Source organism: Balaenoptera musculus, chromosome 20, assembly GCF_009873245.2.
Source record: "Balaenoptera musculus isolate JJ_BM4_2016_0621 chromosome 20, mBalMus1.pri.v3, whole genome shotgun sequence".
NCBI lineage: Eukaryota > Metazoa > Chordata > Mammalia > Artiodactyla > Balaenopteridae > Balaenoptera > Balaenoptera musculus.
Window position 1 is genome coordinate 1,821,980 of NC_045804.1, and position 18,810 is coordinate 1,840,789.

General features: G+C 48.2%; 1 protein-coding gene across 7 annotated transcripts in view; it reads left to right on the forward strand.

The window, feature by feature from the left end:
• The window catches only part of ARSG (arylsulfatase G), a 118,262-nt gene that overhangs the window by 28,904 nt on the left and 70,548 nt on the right, over positions 1–18,810 (forward strand). For 4 of the 7 annotated variants that reach the window (XM_036837987.1, XM_036837992.1, XM_036837993.1 and 1 more), the window contains exon 2: positions 16,103–16,774. In XM_036837987.1, coding sequence (XP_036693882.1) covers positions 16,557–16,774 — 218 coding nt within the window. In that variant the 5' untranslated portion in view covers positions 16,103–16,556. Of the gene's footprint in view, positions 1–21; positions 56–11,155; positions 11,334–11,971; positions 12,018–16,102; positions 16,775–18,810 lie in introns of those variants that run through there. The other 3 variants (XM_036837991.1, XM_036837988.1, XM_036837990.1) reach the window with 3 other exon arrangements.

Genomic DNA, 18,810 nt, shown 5'->3' on the forward strand with positions numbered 1-18,810 from the left:
GCCCCGCGCATCCTGGCGCGCCTGGCCCGACCGGACCCAGGCGCTCGGCCGCACTGTAAGCGGGGCGCGCCGGCACCCACTCTGCGGACACGTCCGGCCGGACGTGCGGGGTCCCCGGGCCGCCTCCCTTCCCGCCGGCCCCGCCCGCGCCCGGAGGGCTTGGGCTCCCGGCTGCGGCGGCTCTGCGCCCGCCCCGGGCAGAACAGGTTCCTTCCAGTTCGGGTGTGAGCTGCGCGCGCAGCGCCGCGGACCCCGAGTTCCTCCTCTCGTGCCCGCTTCCCCCGATTTCGTCAACTCGCGCACCCCAGCGGTTCCCCTTGGGGGGGGGTGTGGGCCCTAGGAAGCTCGCGGCCGGCTGCCACGGGCGCTTTGCTTTCCCCCCTTTGCTGCAGAAGCGACAGCATCGCGTTGCGCGCGAGGGATGTGGGCGAGCAGCCGGGCTGAGTCAGCATCCCCGGCCCGGGGCGCGCGCGCATCCTCCCCGCCAAGCGGGAGGCGACGTCCACACAGGTGCCAGGCTGCAGAGCTCGCGGGGAGCTCCGGTGGGCGAGGGACCCGGACGTCGAGGGGGCGCGTGCCCCTCGTCCCGGAGTCCCGGACCCCAGGGTCACAGGGGGCTCAGCAGATGATGCTCGGGAACCTCAGTAAGGAGCTCGTGACGGGGACAAAGCCGTGTGTCGGGTCCCGGGCGTTTCGGAGCCCGCGGGGGCACAGACTCGCCCGCCTGGTGTCCACCTCACGTCCCCAGGGCCTCTTTGAGAACTGCTCGGAAGCAGAAAGCCTTATTCTCCGCGTCCCCCTGCCGACTCTGGCACCAGCCGCTCCCTGCATTGGGTTCGGAGAATGTGCTTCTGATGTGAGAAACTCGGGAGAGCCTACTTTGGGGGGTGCGTGTACGGAGGGTCGCCACCGGGAGGAGTCGGCGGTCTGAATCATAATAAAAAGCCCTTTGCGGTCGCTGCCTGATTTCTCCCGTGATTTTGGCATCGGGTCTACTGGGTTAAGTGCCATTTTGTGCTGTTAACAAGCTCTGGCGTGGGTTAGGGGAGCAGGTGTGTTGGCGCAGAGTGCCTGCTTACGACCGGGACGGTACAGCCGGGGGCCACTGATGAGCTTTGCAACCTTGCCCGAGAAACCTAACCTCCTGGAGCATGAATTTCCAAATCTCTAAAATGGGGACAATCATGGTATTCCCAGAATCAAAGGATTTAATTGATGATGCCGGTGAAGGACGGATCACAGCGACTGGCGTTGTGTGTGGTACGCCCTGACGAGCCAGTAGCTCTTACTGTTACTGCCGTTTGTGGCTTTCCAAGTCCAACAGCTGACTGCAGCACACATCCTGCACGCGGTCCTTTTTCGAGCTGTTCTTCCAGGACTCCACACGTAATGAAATTTAGAATGTGACTTTAACCACCGGCATGAAAGCACTTAATGCTAAAATAGGAATGCCTGTAAATATAATCTTCCATGTTTAGGATCTTACAGTGCCTTGGGACCTGTCCCTGCTCTGAGTGTGGAAATGTCATATTTAACATGACACAGCACATTACTGTATTGAGATCTGCTTAGGAACCTAGGTGTGCAGTCCATTAATTATAGCTGAGTGACTCCAAGCAAGTCACCAAAGATCTTGGTGCTTCAGCTTCTTGGTTTTAAAAATTAGACAGATAATGCAGAAAGCCCTAGGGGTGAATGAACGTTTGGGAAAGTCACATCTGAGTGTTTGACCAGGTGAGATGAGTAGCTGTTGGAGGAGCATGGCTGTAGTGATAATAACAATAATAATGTAATGCTATTTTATTCATATTAATTGTACCTATTAGTATTTTTTTTTGCATTTTTGCTTTGTTCCCTGTATTAGGTGCCGTTCATGTGATCTAATTTTAAGCCCATCAGCAACCTTCTACAGTTGACACTCATCTCCATTTTACAGATGAGAAAAGTTGAGGCACAGAGCACGGAAGGGATTTTCCCCAAGGTTCAGACACACTGGCTCTTTTTGCAACTGAGAGCTCTTCCAAGTACGACATTTGCCACCTGCGTTTGGATAACAGCAAGCTGTCTGGAAACCCAACCTCTGTCCAGTCTTGCCAGCCACGAAGCAGTGACATTTGTCCACCGTGGTTAAGAGGCTGGCTTCACCTTGTTCCCTGAATCCTAGTGAGACCAAGTGTGAAAACCCCTGTTTTTCTCCCTCTTCAAGGGAAAGCAAAGGAGGGAAAGCACGGCATTACCATGCCAATCAATTACCTCCCCCCCCACCCCCCCAAAAAAGAAAAACAAAACTAACTCTGTTTAGTTCTAAATACGAACAAAAGGACCTTTACAATCTAGAGTACAGAACCAGAAAAATCAGGAAATTAAGTTCAGGGTTCAGCTCCCCTCTTAGCCTCTTCTCTTGTGTCTGTCGCAACCCAAGTGGCGGCAGAGCCCCTAGGGCCCTTCGTTTACAGGGGGCAAGGCTATAATGATGCCTTTAGAAAGTCCCACAACATCTCTGGAAATGCGTTGGCTCCCGAGAACTGTCCCCACTGCTGTCTCTTTTCTAGCCCTCCTGTTTTGGCTCATTTGCATGAGAACAGATTCCTTTGTGCAAACTTGGCCTGCCTGGTCTCTGTGGACGTTCCTAGTCCTTCTAGTCTTCATGTTGGGTTGCTAGGCAGATATGACCCTGGCTTGCAAATAAGCTCCCTGCATTTACCAGCCCGTGAGAACTTCAACTTGGGGTAAGTAGGCTGAAAGGCATCTTGTCTGGAGCTCAGGGAAGTATAAGCCTGCTTTTAAGGGCTGGGTCTTCAGAGCAGCCAAGGAAGAGGGGGAGCCCTGGAGGGGCTTGTAGGGAGGCCTGGACGGCCTGCCCACCTGCCCACTCTCCTCCTTCCCTGTCTCTGCACCACGTGCCTGTCTTACCATGAGTATTCGATGAACTCAAACTCCTGCATTAAAACTTTAATATCTGCTTCTCCGGACAGCACAGAACTTCACAGACTTCTCCCTCTAGGAGTCCTGACTTTCGAGGCGGAGGTGCTGGGTTTATCTTGAGGTTTATAGGATTTCCCCCAACCCTGACATTTGATGGTTTGAGGGAAGGCAGGGCCCTTCAAACAGAAATGCATGTTTTGGGGAGAATTTGAAGATTTCCCAAGGGGAAAATCTGTTCTGAGGCACAGTTTTGGGGGAATCACTTTTCAGAACATCAGCTCTTTCTTGAAGCTGATTTGTCTGAGAACCCACCATGGGGCAGGCCCGCTGTTGCTTTATTCCTGCCTGGTGGGCCTTCTCTTGCTTAGCCAGAGCCAAGATCTCACTAGGGTGCCCTGCTCTAGCTGTAAACACCTCTGGGGGGAAGATCAAAATATTATGTCAGGGAAAGCTCCTTTCTTCAAGTCAATATGTCCCATCTCCCAAGTGCATCTTGTTAAAGATGCATTTCCAAGAAAGTTACCTTGTGCTTAATAATAATTTGTCAAAATTTATAATATATGTTGTTTGATTATAAACGATTACTTACAGTAGTAATGATAGTGGCTTGATCCAGAAGGGATTTTTTTTTTTTTTTACACTTGGAGCAAAGCATAAGCAATTAAATTTCAATTTCTACACAAAGTCTGTGTTCCAGAAAAGTAGGATAAGGTAATTCAGTACTTCTGAACATAAAGTTCTAGTATATTGAGATAGAATGGAAATACAGTTTTGAAAAAAAGAGAGAAATGATAGAAAATTTCCAACCTAATGAGAACTCTTCTCAAGTAATTTTTGAATGAATGACGGTGAGAATTCCCTGACGGTCCAGTGGTTAGGACTCGGCGCTTTCACTGCTGGGGCCTGGATTCAATCCCTTGGATTGGGGAACTAATCCCTTGGTCGGGGAACTAAGATCCTGCAATTGCTCTGGTGTTTATAGGACATTGGATACATTGAAAAGCGTGGTTTAATAGTTTTGTTATAAAAGTCAACATTTATGGATACAATTGAAGTGATAACTTTTGCAGCTATTTAGAATTGGGATGAAACAATGAAGGTAACTTAACACTGTGAGGGTTTTAGGGGCTGAATGTTTGTGCCCCTCACCATTCAGATGTTGAAGCCTCTCCCCCTCCCCCTCCCCCCTCCCTCTTGCAATGTGACAGTATCTGGAGGTGGGGCCTTTGGGAGGAATTAGGGTTAGATTAGGTCATGAGGGTGGGGCCCATATGATGGAATTCTTGCCCTTATAAGAAGAGGAAGAGAGAGAAATCTGTCTGTCTCTCTGTGTCTCTCTCTGTGAGCACACACTGAGGAAAGGCCATGCGAAGGTGCAGTGAGAAGACAGCCATCTACAAGCCAGGAAGGGAGCCCTCACTAGCACCTGACCGTGCCGGCACCCTGATCTCAGACTTCTGGCCACCAGAACCAGGAGTTAATACATTCCTGTTTTCTAAGCCACCCAGTCTATGGTATTTTGCTATGGCAGCTTGAGTTAATACAGAAGGGGTTTTTTGTTTTTCCAGATTCTTTTAGAGGATACCCAAGCAGAAACATCTGCAGGCCAATGAGGAGGATCCATGTTAGTACGAGGACAAGAAAGATGTGGTTCCCTGCCCTCCCGGATAAGTTCTCCCTGGAGAGAGAAAACAAACCCAGGAGTCACCACAGCGGGCTGTGAAAGGCAAGGGAGGGGGCTGTGTCATTGAGAGGTTTGGTGGAAGATGCTGTAAGTGGTAAGGTGCACGTGAACATGGACTCCAAGGCCCGACTGGAACCCCAGGTCTGCCCTGGTAGCTGTGTCACCTTTGGGCGAATTAACCTCTCTCTACCTCAGTCTGCTCATCTGTGAAAGGGGGATGGTAATAATAATAATAATACCTCCCTCAGAGGGTAGTTGTGTGGGGAGCTTAGTGCTGTGTTGCTACGTTAACTGAATTAACCTGTGTAAGGGGCTGGGGGCGTTGAGGAAGACGGAGCTCGGTGGGCCTAGAACGGGTAGGAAAGATCTTGCAAGCACTGGCAAGGCGGAGGGGTGAAGGGTGAAGAGAATGAGAGGAAGGTGGTAGTGGGGGGGAGAGCATGCTGGTTTTGGGGACAGGGAGGTCACATCCCCACCCAGGGTGCCAGGGGCCTCTGGTGGTCTGAATCCTCTCACGTCTGGTTACCGTTCTGGGCAGTGTTGACGCCTCACTGTGTGCACTGCGTTCACTCTGGAGTCACTTTTACTTGGATGTCAACACTGGTATTTGTCCTTTTTTGTCCTCATTGTTTACTGCTCCTGTAGTTTTGTCATCTTCTCGCTGCTTATAAAGAAAAAAAGTGAGAGAACAATGGCCTTGAGGAGGCCTCTATAAATGATCTCAAGCCTGTTGCAAAAGTCCTAAAAACAGAACAAAACAAAAATTAAAATTCTCGGAACCAAGTAATTTTAATCACATTGCTTTCAGGAACAAATACATGTCATATTAGACTCTTATGGCACGGTTGTGAGTCATGAAGTTTTGGAAAGTGCTGGGTGTGGGACCACTGGGTTTTGTCCCCACCAAATCAGGCTTCCTTTGGATAATTGTTGAAGTCCCACCCATCATGTTCCTCAAAGTCCAAGGAATGAAAACCTGCTCTCCTGCTATGTTTCTTGCCTAAAGGGAGATGCTGGCTTTCCCCATCTTGTCTAAACATGCACAGCCGGTCTGGCTGCCCCCTGGAACAGGACACACTGTTAAGCTTCTATTTTAACCCTGTCAGAGCAGCGCATCCGTGCATTTCCAGGCGGCTAGCGGGATGAGGCAAAGAAGCTAGACGGATGCTCCAGGACTGTGTTAGGGGTTTGAGGCAAGGAGGGACGCTGCCCTGCCGTGGTCGGTGGAGGGCTCTGGCCTCTGTGTTGAGCTCAAATGCTTAGTAGGGATCCGGGGCGGGGCTGGGTACAGGGAACATCCATCCATCCTTCCATCCCACGTCCATCGCTCCTCTGTCCGGACAGCCTCTGCTCATACAGCCCACTCATGCGCACTGGCGAGTGCAGTAGTTTCCCAGGCCACAAAGCCACACCTCGGAGGATGTGGTCCATACTCTCAAAGTGTTTACTCTCTAGTTTAGGAGAGAGGACACATATGTGATTATCACCTAAAGCAGCACCTCAGCAAGGGCGCTTTTGCAAGTGAGAATCTCAGAGACAGGGGAACTGAGAAAGGTCATCTGAATTCAGGGAAGTGATGAGATGAAGCTGGGCTTTCAGGGTGGAATGGAGGCTCGGCCGTAGTGGTTCAGGTCAGATGCACTCATTTGGCAAATATGGGTTGAACACTTCCTGGGTTGGGTAACCGGATTATGCAGTGTGTGAAACAGATAGACATCCCTGCCCTCATGGAATTCACATCTTAGAGTTGTGGTGTTTTCTTGTTGGAGCAGTTAGCTCAGTGTCATGGACAGATAATCCTTTTGGATGTTTCTGATATTAAAATGTAATTCCCACTTTCTTTTTTTAAAAAATTTTATGGGAGTATAGTTGATTTACAATGTTGTGTGAGTTTCAGATGTACAGCAAAGTGAATCTGTTATACATATACATATATCTGTTCTTTTTCGGATTCTTTTCCCATATAGGCCATTACAGAGTATTGAGTAGAGTTCCCTGTGCTGTACAGTAGGTCCTTATTAGTTAATCTATTTTATATATAGTAGTGTGTATATGTCAATCCCAATCTCCCAATTTATCCCTTCCCCTGTTACCCTGGTAACCATAAGTTTGTTTTCTACATGTGTGACTCTATTTCTGTGTTAAAGGTAAGTTCATTTGTACCCTTTTTTTTTTTTTTAGAGTCCACATATAAGCGATATCATGTGGTATTTGTCTTTCTCTGTCTGGCTTCACACAGTATGACAATCTCTAGGTCCATCCATGTGGCTGCAAATGGTATTATGTACTTCCCACTTTCAATTGGCATCATCAGCAAAGGACAATTTCCCTCACAGCCCCTCTACATCTTGACCTCGTACTGTTACGTTGTCCAAAACCAGATTTGCTGGTAGGCAGTGTACTCCAAGGACCATGCTAGGTGTCACCAGAGTCTGCCTGGGACAGAAGGACCCAGCTCAGGTTTTCCCAAAACAGCACCGACAACCATGGGATTGTGTGACCAGGAACTATAGTTTGGAGCTTTGGAAATGCAAATCAGGATGACTCTTCACTTTCCCTTTGGCCTTGTTGTAACCATAGTGTTTGTATCTTTTACCTTTTCTGGGTTCAGAATCCAACAGCCAAGAATGCTGACAGACAGTTATGACAAAGAGTCAGCCAATAGCTGCAGGGAGTCTGGTTTCACCGTCTATACTCGGAATAGTTTTGCTTAATATTAATTGTAGTAACGCTTTGGCTTTGCATGGTACTTTTTCAGAGTATTCTCATGTTTGTTATCTCTTTATCCTCAAGCCATTTGAGAGAGGGGAGAATAATAGTCCACATCTCTGAGCACTTATTGGGAGCAGGCACTCATGTTGGGTTATTTCATCCTCATGTTGGGTTTGGGGTGGAGGAACTCTTCTATGGCTCTGTTTTTCAGGTAAGTGGGGAAACAGAGGCCCAGAGAAATTCCATAACCGATCCAAAGTCACGGAGCTAGGAGATGACTCTTCTGGATCCTGGGCACATCTTCTTCTGCAGACAGGCCATCACATCCCCAAAGCCAAGTCTCCAAAAGGCAGATTTGCCAAGTAACTACTTCACTTAATTGAGCATTTTTCTTTTGGCCAGACCACGTGGCTTGCGGGGTCTTAGTTCCCCGACTAGGGATCGAACCCCGGCCCATGGCAGTGAGAGCACAGAGTCCTAACCACTGGACCACTGGACTGCCAGGGAATTCCCTGAATTAAGCATTTTTTTCCCCCAAGTTTTGGTCTTATCCTTACTTCTGCCCCTGCTTCAGCCTCAGAGGTTCTCAGATAAAACTTAGCTCGGGGACTTCCCTGGTGGCGCAGTGGTTAAGAATCCACCCGCCAGTGCAAGGGACACAGGTTCGAGCCCTGGTCCGGGAAGATCCCACATGCAGCGGAGCAACTAAGCCCGTGCGCCACAACTGCTGAGCCCGCGTGCCACAACTACTGAAGCCCACGTGCCTAGAGCCCGTGCTCCTCAACAAGAGAAGCCACCACAATGAGAAGCCCGCACACTGCAAAGAAGAGTAGCCCCCGCTCACCGCAACTAGAGAAAGCCCGCACGCAGCAATGAAGACCCAACGCAGCAAACATAAACAAACAAACAAATAAATAAATTTATTTAAAAAAAAACCAAACTTAGCTCGAATCTCTCTTAACAGGCTTGGGCTGCCGTACCAAAATACCACAGACTGGGGGCTTACACACAAAACTTTGTTTCTCACAGTTCTGGAGGCTGGGAAGTCTAAGATCAAGATGCCGGCTGATTTGGTTCTTGGGGAGGACTCTCTTCCCGGCTTTCTCACAGCTGCCTACTTGCTGTGCCTCCATCTGTGAGAGAGAGAGAGAGAAAAAGCTCTCCCCTGTCTCTTCAAATAAGGGCACTAATCCCATCATGAGGGCTCCCCCCTCAATGACCTCCTCTAACCCTGATTGTCTCCCAAAGGCCCATCTCCAAATACTATCCTATTGAGGGGTAAGCCTCCAACATAGGAATTTTGAAAGGACACCATCATTCAATCCATAATGGAATCTAACATATTTCATTGTAGAGGTGCAACAGATCTGGGGAAAGGATAAATCTGCAAAAATAGAAAAGACAGTAGGTAGCATTTAAGAGAAAGTTTTCCCTCTTCTCATGCAAAAATGACACAGGAAAAAATGAAGCTTTGACACATGAACCCCAATCAGTCTTCTTTTTCTTTTTTTACAAATTTATTTATTTATTTATTTTTGGCTGCGTTGGGTCTTCGTTGCTGTGCACGGGCTTTCTCTCGTTGCAGTGAGCAGGGGCTACTCTTCGTTGTGGTGCGCGGGCTTCTCACTGCGGTGGCTTCTCTTGTTACAGAGCACCAGCTCTAGGCACGCGGGCTTCAGTAGTTGTGGCTCACGGGCTCAGTAGCTGTGGTGCACGGGCCTAGTTGCTCCGCAGCATGTGGGATCTTCCCGGACCAGGGCTCGAACCCGTGTCCCCTGCATTGACAGGTGGATTCTTAAACCGCTGCGCCACCAGAGAAGCCCCAATCGGATTTTTGATGATACTAACAAATGATTGTTTATTTTAAAAATGGGGGCTTTACTAGAATTGCAATTATACTCTATTTTATTTTTTAATTTTTGAATGTTTTTTAAAGCCTTTATTGAATTTGTTACAATATTGCTTCTGCTTTATGTCTTGGTTTTTTGGTCGTGAGGCATATGGGATCTTAGCTTCCCGACCAGGGATCAAACCTGCACCCCCTGCATTGGAAGGCGAAGTCTTACCCACTGGACTGCCAGGGAAATCCCTGTGATTACATTTTAAAATAATTCTTATAATTTAGAGAGCCACATAGAAATGTTTGTTGATGAAGTTGTATGATATCTGAGATTTGTTTCCAAATAATCCAGTATAAGGGGAGGATAAGGGAAAGACAAGTAGGAGGGGAGACGGGTAAAACTAGACTGGCCCTGTGTTGATAACTGTTGAATCTAGATGTTGGGTAGGTATGTGTGAGTTTCTCAACTTCTGTATTTTGACAACTTTCATAACAAAAAGTTTAATAAGTAATAATAAACACTGCTTTGTAAAAAGTCCTTAAACATTTGGCAAACAGGCTTTAAGGGAGTGGATTTCAGGTAATTGACTGTAAGCCCTTTTCATTGGATCCCACCCCTCATGATTTTTCTTCTCAAGTGGAGGATGGAGTTTTATAGGAAGGATGTTATTCAGAGGCCCATCTACTCTCTCTGTTTTTCTGACCTGTGTTCAAGGACCCAGATATAATTTCTGCAGGGCTACTGAGTTTTAGATGCGTGGTGTGATGTCACCTCTGCTCTCCCAAGTTGGCTCCTGCCACATGGCTTCCTTCTGGGACACTCCCAATAAGTGGTTCCAGCCTAAAGCCAGGCAGGATGTCATCTGTCCCTGTGGATGAGTTTCCTGGCATCCCTGGGGTCACAGAGGTTGATATTCCCAACAGGGTGTGGCTATAGGTATTCAAGCTTAAAATTTTTTTTTAAAATTATCTAAGTGGAATTGCTCTCCCAGTTTGGATGGAGGTATTCAAAGATTTCTTTTGCTCCAGTTAGAAGATAAATGAGTCGGGGGATGTAACGTACAACAGGATGACTATAGTGAACCTGCCGTGTGGAATATTTGCAAGTTGTTAGGAGAGTAGATTCTCAAAATTCTCACTACAGGAAAAAAGCATTTGTTTTTCTTCTCTGTCTCTCTCTCTCTCTGTCTCTCATTTTCTTGTATCTATATGAGATGATGGATGGTAACTAAATTTACTGTGGTCATCATTTCACAATACATGTATGTCAAGTCATTATGCTGCATGCGTTAGACTTACACAGTGCTGTACGTCAAAGATATCTCAATAAAATGAAAAGAAATAAAGATGACAGAAAAAAGATTTCCTTTCCATCCTCTGTTGAGCTAAGACTGAGGCCCCGCACATATGCTCTAAGAAATCTTTCCGAGTTGGGCCAGCCCCAAACTGACATGTTGGGGTCTAGAGGCAAAGGGAAGGGGCCTTGAGGATGTTTAGTACACATAGACGTTAAATGACCATCTGATGTTGGCCACCAAGGTAACTGGATTCTCCTCTGCCCTTGGGCTTGGATGAGGGCGAGGCAAAATTGAAGGAGGTGCTCACCGTCAGGGCTGCGCTTACACGGTCAAGGCACCTGAGCTGGAGCGCCACCTCCTTAAGTTCTGCGCCCTGGGCACTTGGCTTGCCTCACTTGGACTCACCTGGGCTCACCTGGGCTCACCTGGACTGCGGCAGTGGACTCCTAATCTCCCAGTAGAGCAGCCAGAGGGATCCTGTTACGCTGAGTCGGAGCTTGCTGCCCTTGCTCAAATCCTCTGGCTCCGGGGAGGCTGTCTTCCTCCCGATTCCAGCTAATCCGCGCCCTTCCTCACTCCGAGGCTGCTCCTGCGGCTTCTCGGCTGCCCTCACGTGCCCCAGCCCTGCGCCCTGCTGGGCTCTCTGCCCGCGGCGTCCCTTCCCCTTCCCGACTGAACCTCCCAGCGGTACAAAGCTTCCTCCCCTTCTCTCCTGGATCCACCTAGAAAGACCACCTTCTCAGTGAGGCGGTCCCTGCCCTTCTTCTTTAACTCGCACCTGCTCACCGGCTCGCTCTCCCCAATCCCCCTCCTGTGGTGGTTTGCTCCCTGATGCGTTTCCTGGGTCCATGTCTTCCCCTCCTCCCCCCAGCAGGTAAGTGGCAGGAGGGCAGTGGGTTCTGTGTGTTATTCACTGCTGAACGCACAGCGCCCAGGTGGAGACCTGTGCCTCGGTCCCCGTTCGCTGGGTGGATGACTGAAGGCACGGGGTTGGAGGGGGGGGATCATTTCCGACAGACGTGGGCAGCTGGTGCCCTGGGACCCCCGCGTGACTCCTGGCTGCAGCCAGCGCCCCCAGTGACCGTGGTCCGACTGGGCGGGTGAAACCACAGAGCTCTGCAGCCGGAGCTCACACTCCCTCTGCGCCTCTGTCTTTCTTGGCCTCAGCTCATCCGAAGCTTTGTCTTTGGAAAACCAACAGAGCCCTCTGCCAGAAAGGTCTGCCCGACTGTCTTGTTGCTTCAGCTGTTTGCAAGGCGCTCTTGCGGGCTGCTTGGCCACGGGGGGCCCACGGGGAGCCAGGGTCAGGTGATGGGCAGCCGGCCCGGGTGTGCAGCCTGCAGAGCACATCTTCGGGGCAGCTCCTGCTTTCCAAGGCTCAGCCCTTCTGGCCCACAGCCCGCCTGTGAGTCGTTTCCGTGATGAGTACCCTTCCCCATCAGCAAGCCCGGAACCCAAAGGGAGGCCCAGCGGCCTTGCTCTACGGCGGGGTCGTGGAAAAGAGCGCAGACCATCGCAAAGCTGATTGGCAACCAGAGCTCCTGAGGACACGGGCAGGGTTGGTGCTCGCGCCCAGCAGAATCCATCCCAGTCAGCTCAGATGGACCTGCCTTGGCGGTGTGTGTGGAGTACCTTCCAGCCCAGTGGAAAGAGGGGTGAAGGCTTTATTTGTCAAACGCTCCCCCTTCTTCCTAAGCCCCCAGGAGTGCTCCTTGCCTGTGTCCACTCTCCCTTCTTTTATTTATTTGGCTGCGTCGGGTCTTAGTTGCAGCGCGCGGGCTCTCTAGTTGTGGCACGTGGGCCTAGTTGCCCCACGGCATGTGGGATCTTAGTTCCCCGACCAGGGATCGAACCCGTGTCCCCTGCATTGGAAGGCAGATTCTTAACCACTGGACCCCCAGGGAAGTGCCCACTCTCCCTTCTGAGATGGGGAGTGTGATGTGTAAAGAAAGTTTGGGAAAGTAACCTCAGATTAGACACTGAGCCCATAGTCCTTAAAAAAAGATCTTTAAAAAAGATCTTGGATCTTTTAAAAAAAAAAAAAAAAGCACAACTACCCAGCTTTATTGAAGTAGGATCGACAAATAAAAATTATATACAACGTGATGTTTTGATATACATATACATTATAAAATGATGACCACAATCAAGCTAATTTAACACATCCGTCACCTCACATAGTTACCTTATAAATTTTTTTGGTGGTGGAAACATTGAAGATCTACTTTCTTTGCAAAATTTCAACTATGTAATACAGTTTTACGAACTCTAGTCACCATGCTATACATTAGATCCAGTCACCATGCTATACATTAGATCCCCAGAAGTGATTGATTCTTTTTTTTTTAAATATTTATTTATTTATTTGGCTGTGTCGGGTCTTAGTTGCAGCACGTGGCATCCTTGTTGCCCCGTGTGAGGTATTCGTTGCGGCATGCGGGATCTTTAGTTGTGGCATGCGAACTCCTAGCTGTGGCAGGCATCTAGTTCCCTGACCAGGGATCGAACCTGGGCCCCTTGTGTTGGAAGCAGAGTCTTAGCCACTGGACCGCCAGGGAAGTCCCAGAAGTGATTGATTCTATGTAACTGTTTGTTTGTACTTTGACAAACTCCCTTCCACCTCCCCCACCCCCCAGCCCCTGGCAACCATCATTCTCCTCTCTGCTTTTGTGAGCTCTACTTTTTTAGATTCCACATATAAGTGAGATCATGTGGTATTTGTCTTTCTGTGCCTGGCTTATTTCACTTCACATAGTATCCGCCAGGTTCATCCAGGTTGTTATGAATGGAGAAGAATCTCCTTCTTTTTTAAGGCCCAGTAATTCCATTATGTGTGTACAATGCACACAGCACATTTTCTTTACCTATTCACCCATTACTGGATACTTGGGCTATTGTGAATAATGCTGCAATAAACATGGGGGTGCCCGTAGCTCTTCAAGATATTAATTTCATTTCCTTTGGATATAGACCCAGAAGTGGGATTGCTGGATCATATGGTTGGTCTATTTTTAATTTGAGGAACCTCCATACTGTTTTCCATAATGTCAGCTTGGATCTTAATCAAGGTCTGTGGCTTGAAGTCCATTCTTTGAATGTCTGACTTGCTTTTTCCCTTTAGTTAAAAACAATAAGTGGGGAAAGGATTAAGTGTCTCCCTGGAGGTGTGGGCGTGAAGGCTAGGGCAATGGTGTACTGGCTAAATTAGCTTGTTTCCATGCCATAAAAAATTTTAAGTATTAATGATTCTGTTTGAAAACCTCAGAGGAATGTTTTATCCACAGAATTCTTAAGAAAAACAATCTGTTTACTTATGTTCCCACCTTAATTTTAACTTCCTTCTTAAGTGGTTTTTTCTGCCCCCCCGGGGCGTTTTGTGTTGGGTCATTCTGCAATGCATTGTGGGTGAAGAATGAGGCCGCTCTGGTGTTCCAAGCTAAGTAGCTTTAGGAAGAAAAGCTCCCTGCCACTGTTGCTCATGGTCAGAAGCCAGTAGAATAAGGCAGGTCAACAAGTGTTTGTTAGGCACCCTGCTTGTGCAAAGCCTCTTTCTTCTAGAAAGGGAGAAGTCTTTGGGGCCTCAAGATCAACAAATACCAGTTGAATCTAATTGAGTTTGAAATAACTTTCCTTTTGGAAAACAGAAGAATTTGCGTTGCTGAACAATTGATTCATTGCCCTCCAGATGACATGACTGTTGACTCGGAATTCCTTTTATTTTGATTAAGTGCATAGCTGCCTATCCTTTTGACTTTATCTGGATCTTCCAGAACTTACATACCTCCAACCACTCCCATCCATCTGGGTTGGCCACTGGGTTGGCTGGCTGGCTTGGTCGGCTGTGCATTCCTTCCTCAAGGGCAGGGATACACAACTGGAAATGGCATCTGTCATAACCCCAGCCCTACTAGCACCTTTATATATTAGTATTACTGTTATTTTTTGAAGAATGTGACTGTTCATTTATTTATTTATTTATTTATTTGGTTGCGCCGGGTCTTAGTTGTGGCAGGCGGGCTCCTTAGTTGTGGCATGCGAACTCTTAGTTGCGGCATGCATGTGGGATCTAGATCCCTGACTGGGGATTGAACCCGGGCCCCCTGCTTTGGGAGTGCGGAGTCTTAACCACTGCACCACCAGGGAAGTCCCGCATCTTTATATATTATAACTTGGTTCTCCTTTAATGGGTTGGGTGTTCCATGGAGGTTTTTAAAATCTGATCCAGAATTTCAAGTCTATGTCTCCTTACTAACCTAGTCAATTTAGGGCTTTTAGGTGAACTAGGGGTAATATGGTTTTATTCTGTGTTTCCATTTGCAACCTGCAGTTGAAAGCATAACCTTCCATTTCTGTCTTTCAAAACTCAACCTGATTTATTGTTTTGTGTTTTTCCGCTGAAGCTGAATCATCTCTAGCTAGGTCTCTAGTTAGGTTAAGTATCAGTTAGGTTAATCACCTCCAGTTACGTTAGTTTTCTTCTCGGACCAGAATCTGGATATTTTTTCCTAAGCATCTTGCTACTCAAAATGTAATCTAAAGGCTATGTTAGAAATACAGACCCCAGGTCCCAGCCTCACCTACTGAATCTACATTTTAATAAAATCTCCAGCTGATTTGTATGTACATCTAAATGTGAGAAGCACCGATTGAGCATGTTCTTAAGATTTTCTTATTAAAAATTACATTGTCAAGATGTAAAGGGACACATTTCCGTTAAACATTTTTTGGACATTTTTTCCTAACATTTTATTATGAAACATTTCAAACATACAGCAAAATGGAAAGAGTTCTACAGTGAGCTCCCTAGACTGTCCACCTAGATTCTACCATTAACTGATTTTTTTTCCTTTCCTTTTCTTCCCAATTAATTTCTATCAAGAATTTTATATAGAGGGACTTCCCTGGTGGTCCAGTGTTTAAGACTCCGAGCTCCCGCCGCAGGGGGCCTGGGTTCAATCCCTGGTCCAGGTACTAAGATCCCTCATGCCACATGGTGTGGCAAAAAAGCAAAAACAAAACCAGACTGCTCCTTTATTGGGGAATTCCCTGGCGGCCCAGTGGTTAGGACTCAGCACTCTCACTGCCGAGGGCCCAGGTTCAATCCCTGGCCGGGGAACTAAGGTGCGGCCAAAAAGAAAAAAAAAAAGAATTTTATATAGAAATGCTAGTTTACAGCATGACTGTTAGAAAGAATCATGTCTTGGTAATAAGGTAATAAGGGTCTCACCCTTTCTTCTAGAATCCTTGATGGTTTTGACAAGGTCGCACTCAGTTTGGGAATTTCTTGTGACTCAGAGAAGCACAGTGAGGTAGGAGTCGGGCACCAGGGGGATTTCACAGAGTGCGGTGCTGGTCCTTGCCCCTCCGTCCGGAACACGGGGCCTCAGAATGTTCTCCTCTATACGGTGAGCGGGTTATGAGAGATCATCTCTACTGTTGCTTCCAACCCTGTAATTATAGGTCTATTGCAAATATCAGCATCACTGTTTCTCAGGTGGAGAAAGCAATGAACCTGTTCAGTAGTCGAATAAGAAGGAAAACATCTGTCGGCCTGGAAAAGTGATTATTTCCTAAGCTACTGAGTAAAACACAGCTGCGCTGGCAGTTTTAACTCTGTTTTCTCATCAATTTCTGTTCTGTCAGGAAACCTTACAGACACACGAAGCCTTCAACCATCTGGAACTCAGAAACTCGACTGGGACTGACTGTGGCTTCTGGACTGTCCAGGTGTTCTGCAGATGTGAAAATTTATCCCGCACTCGCCAGCTGGAGCCCCGAATGGATGCAAGGCTTGTGCTCCGGCTCTCACATCTCTGAGCACAGAGGGGTCATTTCCTAAGTGGCCAAAGAGCAGTTGTTGACACTGAGGTTTGATTGCTGCACACGATCTGTCACCTTACGGGGCTGGGCTGGAGAAAGTCAAGTTCAGGGTTGTGAGTTTCCCGACTCTCTTGAATCACGATTCCAGACGGGGGCCTCATTTCTGCAGCGCCCACCATCCCTGTGGGCATCACCACCACCACCGTCACCGCCAGCAGCTTCTTGCCAACTCCACCACTGCACCACTCCACACAGCTGGAATCCTCCCCTGATCGCCATGGCCTGGCCTTTCCTAAAGGTTTTGTTGGTGGGGGTGAGTTTCCTGGGATGTCTTTATCCTCTCGTGGATTTTAGCTTCAGTGGGGAAACAAGAGACCAGAAACCGAATTTCGTGATCATTTTGGCAGATGACATGGGGTGGGGTGACCTGGGAGCAAACTGGGCAGAAACGAAGGACACTGCCAACCTTGATAAGATGGCTGCAGAAGGAATGAGGTGAGTCCTGAGATGCCAGGAGATGCCAAGCCAGCATCTCTTTGGATATTTTATCCTGACTCTTTTGGGGGGAGGGGGCCGCATAAAGCACTTAAAGAGCAATTGATGGGTCCATGTTGATTTAATTGATTGATGGATTTGGTTTGAAGCCAGTACAGCATCATGAAGGAATCCATCCATCCATCCATCCATCCATCCATCTGTCCATACGATAACTGTTCTTTATTTGGCCACGCTGCACGGCTTGTTGGGATCTTAGTTCCCTGATCAGGGATCGAACCTGGGGCCCCGGCAATGAGAGCACTGAGTCATAACTGCTGGACTGCCAGGGAATTCTGATAACACTTATTCTGTGTGTGTCTGTGTGTGTCTGTGTGTGTGTGTATTAGGAGCTGGGAACACAAAGGTGAACAAATAACAATCCTTGCCCTCAAGCTCTCATAGTGGAGACAGGTTGAAAGGAAAGTACAGATTACAATCTAGTCCGAGAGGCTGCATCAGGAATTTTTGGAGTCTGTGGGGAGGGTGTGGACCCCAGCCTGGGGGTTTAAGGGAGAAGGTGCCCTTGAAGAGTGACTGAAAGTCAGCGGGGCGCATGAAGGCCAAAGGACTTTCTTATCTGTGAGCGGACAGGACTTACTGGTCCATTTAAGGCGCACTTAACGCTAAGGGACCACAAAAGGGGAGGAGGTGTATATCTGAACTGGTCGAAGTTTTATGAATATTTTAGATAGGTTTTCTTCTTGGGCTGACGTTGATCTGACTGGCCCGCTCAGATCCCACCTGCCTGGGTTAAACCCCTCCTGTTGGCTCCGTGGGAATCATCCCAACCGGCTGGTTAGGACAACACATGGGGTGTCTCTGGAGTTTCAGCCACTTGCATCCTTAAGCCGGGAGCTTTCCCCTGAGATAGGGACCCTTGGTGTCCCTGCGTCTGGTCTCACCCTCTCCAATCCGTCCTCCTCACCTCAGCCAAGGTGAACTTTCTAGAAACACTTCTCTGCTTCCAATCCTTCAAAGGCATTTGGTGACCCTAAGAATAAAATCCAAACTCCAAAGAACAGTGTACAAGCCCGGCCCATCCTCTGCACCGGTCCTCTGCACTGGTCCTCTGCACGGCCCCTCCTGTCTGATGGCTTCTTTAGCTGTTGCCTCCCTCTGTTTGGGCCTCACCTATGTGATCAGTTCTTCTTCTTCTTCTTTTTTTTTAAATTTAATTTTTATTTTATATTAGAGTATAGTTGATTTACAATGTGGTGTTAGTTTCAGGTGTGCAGCAAAGTGATTCAGTTATACATATACATATACCCATTCTTTTTTTTTTTTTTACTTAAAAAAAAATTTTATTTATTTATTTTTGGCTGTGTTGTGTCTTCGTTTCTGTGCGAGGGCTTTCTCCAGTTGCGGCAAGCGGGGGCCACTCTTCATCGCGGTGCGTGGGCCTCTCACTGCCGCGGCCTCTCTTGTTGCGGAGCACAGGCTCCAGACGCGCAGGCTCAGTAGTCGTGGCTCACGGGTCTAGTCGCTCCGCGGCATGTGGGATCTTCCCAGACCAGGGCTCGAACCCTGTCCCCTGCATCGGCAGGCAGATTCTCAACCACTGCGCCACCAGGGAAGCCCCTACCCATTCTTTTTCAGATTCTTTTCCTACACAGGTTATTACAGAATATTGAGCAGAGTTCCCTGTGCTGTACAGTAGGTCCTTGTTGGTTATCTATTGCATTGATACATACAGTGATTAGTTCTTCTTTTTTTTTTTTTGAAGGAACTCCTTTATTTATTTATTTTTGGTTGTGTTGGGTCTTCGTTTCTGTGCGAGGGCTTTCTCTAGTTGTGGCAAGCGGGGGCCACTCTTCATCGCGGTGCGCGGGCCTCTCATTATCGCGGCCTCTGTTGTTGCGGAGCACAGGCTCCAGACGCGCAGGCTCAGTAGTTGTGGCTCACGGGCCTAGTTGCTCCGCGGCATGTGGGATCTTCCCAGACCAGGGCTCGAACCCGTGTCCCCTGCATTGGCAGGCAGATTCTCAACCACTGCG